General features: G+C 36.2%; 1 protein-coding gene across 1 annotated transcript; it reads left to right on the top strand.

Annotated features, from left to right (window-relative positions):
• The first annotated feature begins 997 nt into the window (after positions 1 to 997).
• LOC103130545 (uncharacterized) lies at positions 998 to 8,341 on the top strand. The gene is made up of 4 exons (XM_007541962.2): positions 998 to 1,018; positions 3,219 to 3,295; positions 4,002 to 5,483; positions 6,637 to 8,341. Exons 2-4 carry the CDS (start codon positions 3,288 to 3,290, stop codon positions 8,216 to 8,218), a joined length of 3,072 nt encoding a protein of 1,023 aa, XP_007542024.1. The 5' UTR covers positions 998 to 1,018; positions 3,219 to 3,287; the 3' UTR covers positions 8,219 to 8,341.
• Positions 8,342 to 8,347: the final 6 nt, after the last annotated feature.

The following is an 8,347-nucleotide window of genomic DNA, read 5'->3' as shown; positions in this document are numbered from 1 at the left end:
GGATAACCATAAACGGCATGAGGAACATATTTAATATAATTTCAGATGTTCTGACACCAACAACTTGATGAACCATCAATAAAAACAAGAAAACTGGGTAACACTTTATTTGAAGGGTGTGCATAAGACTGACATGACACTGTCATAAACATGACATAACACCTGTCATGAACATAAAGTCTTTATGAATGTTTATTACAGTTGTCATGAAGTGTCATTTGGTAAATAATGACACTTTTAATGCAAAGTTGCTCTAAAAGTTGATTGAAAGTCCATTAAAAATGCCAATTTTGCATTAAATTGTCATTATTTACAAAATCATGCAAAGTTGGCACTTTTAATGGACTTTTAATGCAACTTTGCATTAAAATTGTCATTATTTACCGAATGACACTTCATGACAACTGTCATAAAAATTCATAAAGACTCCTTCATGTGTATGACAGTGTCATATCAGTCTTATGCTCACCCCTTCAAATAAAGTGTTACCAAAAACTATCACATGCACTTGACTTTCAAGTATATTTCCTCAACACCTCCCTAGATAACTGTACTAGTAAATACTCATATTGGTAATAGTAGTATATTATGGTGGTAGTTTATTATTTTATGTATTTCTGTATTTTTTCATTTGACTCTAAACCTGTGGAGTTTCTCTCAGGCTGACGAAAATCCTTCCTAGAACAGTCATGGTCCGAAGAAAGCTCATCTGCTTTAAATTCATACATTTTACACATTTTGCATAAATCGAGTGGTAGGGGGTTATGTTTCCAATTTGACTTCTTTATTTACTAAAACACATGACAAAATCTTTGATGTGCTTTGTATTCTTAAATTTTGACAGAAATAATTTTATACCATTGTAAAGACCTGATCAAAAGGGTGTGCTTTCTTTTTATCAAGACTGTATCTTTAAAAATATGTGACCTGTGTGTCTCCTCCCACAGAGCTTAAAAAGTCTGAACACATCTCATTCTCTCACAGACGGCCATCAGAACAGATTCCTGAGCCATCACAGGTGAGATCATTACTGGAACCATAGTAACCATCTGTGACCACTACTTTTCTGACAGATTCAATTAAACAAATTATATGATGAACAATTAAATATTTCCATTATTTAAACATTTTTTCTGTGACAAAAAAGAAACTGGGTGGTTTTTTTGTCATGTTTGTATTTTTCATTATATTTAACATTTTTATTTAGGCTTTGAGCTCTCCTAAGGTATATTAAACCTAGTAAAATGCATGTGCCTCATCTCATGTTTCATATCTGCTGCTTTCTGTTTGTCATCTATGTTCACCTGAACAGCTGCTACTCATACTTGGGCCCTTTGTGAACTCTGGTCTCTGGCTTTGTATTCTTTTAATGTATATTTCTACCAATCAGGTCACAGATCTAATTATCAAACTGTACACAAGTATCTGAAGTATTATGTTTTTTTAATAAATTATATTTCTGACATAGTTTGCTCAACAATAAATGACTTATGCTGAAAATTCATCCATATTTATGTATTTTCATATCTAGTATGAAAATACATGCAAAATGAATCAGAAATAGTAACAACCTGACATGTTGATTGTGTTCAATATATTAAATCTTCTGAAGTCAATAGATAATTTTGATCCAAATTATTAAGCCAAAGCTTGTAATGTTTTTCTTCAGAATGAAAACTTGATAAATGTAGAAAACCTTCCAGTAGAAAGTATTTTACATAAAGAAGACACTCTTCACTTTGCAGCACAGATAAAGCATTTGTTCATCTGTTGAGGATGAGTTCATAAAATAATCTAAATATTTTTATTTTTTATTCCAGTGTTGTTTTTTATTTGTAGCTCTGGATCACAATCATCCACAGATTTATATACTGAGAACCTCCAGATCTAGATTCCTTCCTGATACTGATGTTTCTTGTTTCTTTCAGCTTTGAAGAGTTCCTGGATCTTCTCCAGACCTGCATTCTGTCTAATCGATATTTATCCATGTTTGATCACTTTTTTTGTAACTTTTGTGACTGAATCAAGGATAATTATGATCTAAAACGGGTGTAGTAGACCAATGGTGGAAAAAGAAGTTTTGAAGGTGATTACTTTTTGACATCAGGTAGTGAACCAGAAACATGTGAAACATGCAGCTTTTTACACATAACAGGATCTTAGCTTTCACAGGAAAGTATGCGGTATCCAGTCAAACTTGTCATGCTAAAGGACTCCTAGAAACTTGTAAATGTGCAGCACTGCAAGTGAACCCCTCCATATTGTCTGAGAATGAAGGGAGCAGTTCAGTAACAGTTTTAGAAAAACTTTTAAATAGTAATGTTTTGTAATAGCACCTTTCACATACAAGTCAGTATTTTGCAAAGATAGCCTGAAGATAAAATCTAATTAAAATAAAACAAATAAATGATACAAATAATTAAATATAAATATATTAACGTGAAAAATGTGCAGATTTGAATGAGAAAGTACCATGCTGCTTTTCAGCAGGCAAAGTCCAGAGTTGAGGTCCAACAAACTGCAGGGACCCTATTAAACTGGTCCCTGCAGTTTAATAGGGGGTCCTGGAGTACAGGTAGATTTAGGTTTGAGGACCAGAGGATGTGGAGGATGTGGGTTTATTTATTTAGAAGTTGCTGAACCAGGGTCAGCAGGTCAGAATTAAAGGAATGGATTCTAATATAACCATGGTGAACAGGTAACCAGAGCAGACAGTGAAACAGGAAATTAATGAAGAACAGGTTGAAGAAGTACAGGAGCTTGGTTACTCCATCAAACATCGTGGGTCAAAGACATAAAGATAAATAGACAACTTCTCAGGGATTTTCAGCAATTTGTAAGGAAAAACAACTAATGAAACAAATATAAAAAACAAATACATAAAGCATGAGAACATAACTCAATGTCTTGAATTCATTGCATCATAATCCATGGTCTTATTGTTCTTTCATCCATAGCAGGTAATGTTACTCATCCTCCACATTTTGCTGGTGGGTTTCTGCTCCACCTTATTCATTTTTATTTTCCAATCCAATTGTTCTGTCAGTCTTCCTTTCCATATCCGTCTCTCACTGATTGCTCTTCTGGTTCAGGAACTCCTTGCTATTAACTGCAATGCTATGGGCACGGTTAAAAGAAAATTGTGATTTATTTTTGGATCAGTATATCTACTCTTCGGTTTTAGATAATTAAAGAAGCTGTGTAAATGTGTTTTCCAGAATTGTTATCCAGATACTATATCCTCATCTTCTGACAGATCATCACAGAAATTAGTAAAAGACAACACCATGGACATGTAAGTAAAACAAAAATCTTCCCCTATGTGATGAAGAAAAAAAAATTAAATGTTTATGATTGCTGCAGATTTTATACTTTAATTTTTAACTTGCAAAGTAAATATTTAGCTTGGTAAACAAATATTACTCTGAAACTGTAACATTTGTAAATTAATAAATAACATGGTGAAAATATGACTGGCTAAATAACCCCAATTGTTATTAATTTCTGACTGTGTAACTTTGAAAACACCCCATAGCAGCTGACTTGTTGTCCAAAAACATTCTGATAGGTTTCATAGAATTAAATCTTATTTCTCTTGATTGTTTTCAGCTGTTTTGTAATAATTAACTGTGCACTTAACTTATATTTAAATTTCCATTGTGTTTGTCATTATCTGATGTGTTTCATGGGATATAAAGTTTTTTTCTCTGAGAAAAACTACTTTACATGTTATTAAGAACAGAGTGAGTTCCAAGTCAGGACAGATACAATCGGGGAACAAGCTCCTGCTGGACACAGGATTTTTTGATAGTTATCGAGAAAATTATAAGATTGAAACCTAACCTGAAAATGAGACAGAATAAGATTTCTCATTTATGAAATTGCTCTCAGGGGAAAATAAATGGCTTGTCAAAAGGAAAACTGACTACAGAAATGAGTGAAACATGTAATGATAAAATAATTAATCTAATTTTTTTATTTAAACTGTTTCCTTTCCACAGCGGTTTGATCAGTGTAGGATGCCCTACAGTCCGCCGACTGAAAACAAAGAAACAGACATTTGGGACGCTGACCAGAGTGACTATAGGTGAAAAAAATGTGAAGAAGATAAATAAAACCATCTTAGTTGTAGGAGAAGCAGGGACAGGAAAATCTGCTCTGATCAATGCTCTGGTTAATTACACCATGGGAGTGAGGTTTGAGGATGAAGTCTGGTTTCAGGTTGTGGAGGAAGAGGAGAATGGCCAGACATCAGATGTGATTGTGTATGACATCTTTGATTTTGAAGATAAACCTCTGCCCTACTCCCTGACCATCATTGACACTCCTGGATGTGGAAGCCAGAGAGGGATGGACTGTGATGTGACTGTAAGTCAAAGACTGTTTGACTTATTTCGATCAGAAGATGGAGTTCGTGAGATCCATGCAGTGGCAATGGTGATGAAGGCCAGTGAGAATCAGTTAAGTGATTCTCTGAGTTACATATTTGAGTCAATGATGCCTCTTTTCGGGAAAGGCCTTCAAAACAACACTGTGGCTCTGATCACACACTCAGATGGAACGATACCTTCGGTTGCTCTTAAAGCCCTTAAAGATGCAAGGACTCCATGCGTAAAAGACATGGACAGCCAGCCTATTCACTTTACAGTCAATAACTGTCAGAATGAGTCTCGAACAGAGGAAACTAGCTTAGATCTGGAAAAGGCATGGAGAGTGACAGAGGAAGGGCTAAGTCGGTTCATGTTTTTTCTTGAAAAGGCTTCACCTCAGCAGCTGCAGGTGAAGTTTGGGTTTAAGTCACAAATCAGACTTGCAGCCTCCATCCAAAACCTAGAAGAGAAAATCAAGCTAAATGAACTGAAACAGCAAGAAAATAGGCAGCTTCAGGAAGCTCTGAAGAAACTCAAAGAGGAGAAAAATGAAAACATCATTGAAGTAGATGAAGTCTGCATAGAAGAAGAACCGATTGGTGGTGAGATGTCCTTCTTTCAATCAGCTGTCTGCTGCACCGTCTGTAAGGAGAACTGTCACTATCCAGGATGTACGATGGCCCTGAGCCCTGAAGAGTGTGAGGTCATGGATTTTAGCCACTGCACTGTTTGCACTGGAAAATGTCCTGTATCAACACATGTTAAAGCCAACTGGAGGTATGTGGCCAAGACAAAAAAAGTGCAGAGAACCAAAGAGGAATATAAAAAGATGTATAAGAAGAAAGCATCACACTATAAGATAAAGCTTCTTGAGATTCTGGAAAAGGAGATTAAAAGCCTAAAATCAGAGAAGACACAACTGATAGAAAACTCCTTCAAAAAAGTTGTAAGCTTGGATCAGACTGTGCTTAAAGTTTGCTCCCTTTCCACCTACGTAAGTTTGGACTTCCTGATTGAGAAGATGGAAGAAAAAGGAGACTCAGAGAAGCAACAGAAACTGCAGGAGATAGACCATCAGATGGATGGAGGGGTCAAAGCCTTGCTCAACTGCAAGTATGATCAATTAGCACTTATTATGAGTTCATTTAACAAGTCTTTTATACAGTCTCATGATTATCACTTGACTGAGTAGATTAGTCATTGAAAATTAATTATTGCCTTAGATTATGAACCATTTATGTCTACTTTCTGTTTGAACTGTAATGTAAACACTCACTTTAACAATCTCTTTAAAATGTGGAACAATAGTGTATTGGGATTTTTAAATGAAATTAAGTTGTTAGCTCCACAAAGGCAGTCATATAAAATGAATGCCTAATAATATTCAATTGATTGTGTAACCTAATCCCCAACCCAGCCATTGTGGAGCCACATGTCATCAACCAGTCCAAAAAAACACCATTCTGAGATCCAGTTAAGTTCTACTCTGCTGTAACAATTGTGTGACTAATAGTAAATGTTAAATAATTTAAAAATCATGTTTATTCTGAACACATGCAATGCTTGATGTAAACAAGGCTCCAGAAATGAGGAGCTTCCTCAGAGACACAACCATACAAATACTGAAAAAACAAAGTAAGAGGTAGTTACCCATGAGGTAGTTACCCATGAGGTAGTTACCCATGAGGTAGTTACCCATGAGGTAGTTACCCATGAGGTAGTTACCCATGGCGCCGTCTTTAAGGAATTCTTTGAACATCCAGGCCAATAGCCTGACTGAATTTTAGAGGTCAAACATAACTTGGCTAAAACAATAATAATTAGTCCAAACAAGGGGAGAGGTTTTCCTTGTCTAGACACCATGGCAACTACAAAGGAAGCTGGACATAGAGTTTTAAAAACATGGTTTTTATTCATACCAGATTGAGCTTGATGTTATGAGATCTATTAATTTTACTTTAGAAATAAAAAGGTTAGCACTTTTCATCACTGCTCCAAAATTTCATGAATAAATCTGTGATCTAAATGTGACCAGAACTTATTTTATTTATAAAGTTTAGATATATTTAAAACCTAGACTTACACAAATAAAGATTTGTGCAAGTCAACAAGAACCGAGGAGAAAAATTAGGATACAAAATTAATTTTTGCTTAACATTTAAAAAACTACATACTGAAAACCTGAGACAATGTTTCTGTATGATGTAAATTTTGAATAAAACTAACTCATTTTTAAATATTTAAAATAAATGTGTTTTCTCTGCAGCAACAACTCTCCACAAGAAATCTTTCCCAGCAGAGACCTGATTCGTTCTGGATGCCCTGCAGTCTACCAGCTCAAAACAAAGAAAAAAGTCTTTGGAACCTTGACCAGACTGACCGTAGGGACAAGAAAACGCAACAAGCCAAACAAGACCATCCTGCTTGTTGGTGAAACAGGAGCAGGGAAATCTACTCTGATCAACGCTCTGGTCAACTACGCCATGGGGGTGACATTTGAGGATAAAATCTGGTTTCAGATCGTAGAAGATGAGAACAGAAGACAGATAGAAAGCCAGACATCAGATGTGATCGTCTATCAGATCTTTGGTTTTGAAGGTAAAACTCTGCCGTTCTCTCTGACCATCATCGATACGCCTGGATATGGAGACACCAGAGGGATTGAACGTGATGTCATTGTCAGTGAAAGATTGTTTGAATTGTTTCGATCAGAACATGGCATACAAGAACTTCATGCGGTGGGTCTGGTGGTGAAGTCGAGCGTGAATCGTCTGAGTGACCGACTGAAGTACATCTTTGATTCTGTGATGTCTCTATTTGGAAAAGACATCGAGGAAAACATTGTAGCTCTGGTCACTCACTCCAATGGAAGAAAACCAAATGACTTGCTTGGGGCTCTCAATGCTGCCAAGATTAAATGTGCCAAAGATGAGAAGGAACAACCTGTTTACTTCCTTTTCAATAACTGCCAACATGAAGAACGAATAGAGGAAGAGCGTCATAAAAATGCTGATAAAATAACAATGAAAGGACTGAGTGGCTTTACTGCCTTTCTGGAAAAAACTGCACCTCGAAAACTAGACATGACCTTGGATGTTCTCAATGAACGGATCAGACTGTCTGCCTGCATCCAAAACCTGGAGGAAAGAATCCGTCTGTCTGAGCTGAAAGAGGCAGAAATTGAACAAATTAAAGAAGCTCTGAAGATACATGAAAAGAACAAAATTAATGATAAGGTCACTGTAGAATTTGATGAAGCCTACAAAGGCAAAGAAGCCATTGAAGGAGACATTTGGTTGATGACTTTAGTAAAAGGGGCAGTATGTTGTACCATCTGTGAGGAGAACTGTCACTATCCTGGATGTTCAACCTCTAGAAAGCCCGAGGACTGTGAGGTGATGAAAGATGGCCGGTGCACTGTGTGTACTTTAAAGTGTCCTTCATCTGCTCATGTCAAAGGGAAGTGGAGATATGTGAACAAGACAAAAAGGGTTCAGAGAAGCCTGGGTGAGATTCAAAGAAAATCAAAACAAGAAAACGGTTTGGATTTTTTGGTCAATCTTGAGAAAGATTTGAAAAAGCTGAAAGCAGAAAAGTTACAGCTGCTGGAAGAAGCCCTCCAACATATTGACAATTTAGGGCAGATTGCTTTGAAAGTTAATTCAGTGTCCACATTTGTCCCATATGACTTTCTGATTGAAAAGCTGAATGACAGAGAAGAAGCAAACAAAATTCGGAAACTGGAGGAGATGAAAAACAAAGAGGATGAAGGAACCAGAACAATCATTCAGTCAATGTGGGGTAAAATGAAAGCAACTACCAAAAAAATTCAAAAGGCCTTAAAGTAGCAAAACTGGTATCAGCTAAATGGGGTCCTTTAAGAGTGCATCTTTGAATTAATGCAAATGTTGTTTGGATGAAAACACTGGATCAATTTCTCATGTCATATCAATTGTTCCTCATGTAAGCTGTGTTAA

Source organism: Poecilia formosa, unplaced genomic scaffold, assembly GCF_000485575.1.
Source record: "Poecilia formosa unplaced genomic scaffold, Poecilia_formosa-5.1.2 Scaffold646, whole genome shotgun sequence".
Classification (NCBI taxonomy): Eukaryota; Metazoa; Chordata; class Actinopteri; order Cyprinodontiformes; family Poeciliidae; genus Poecilia; species Poecilia formosa.
The sequence above is the reverse complement of the archived record's forward strand: the minus strand, read 5'-3'. Positions and strand labels throughout refer to the sequence as shown.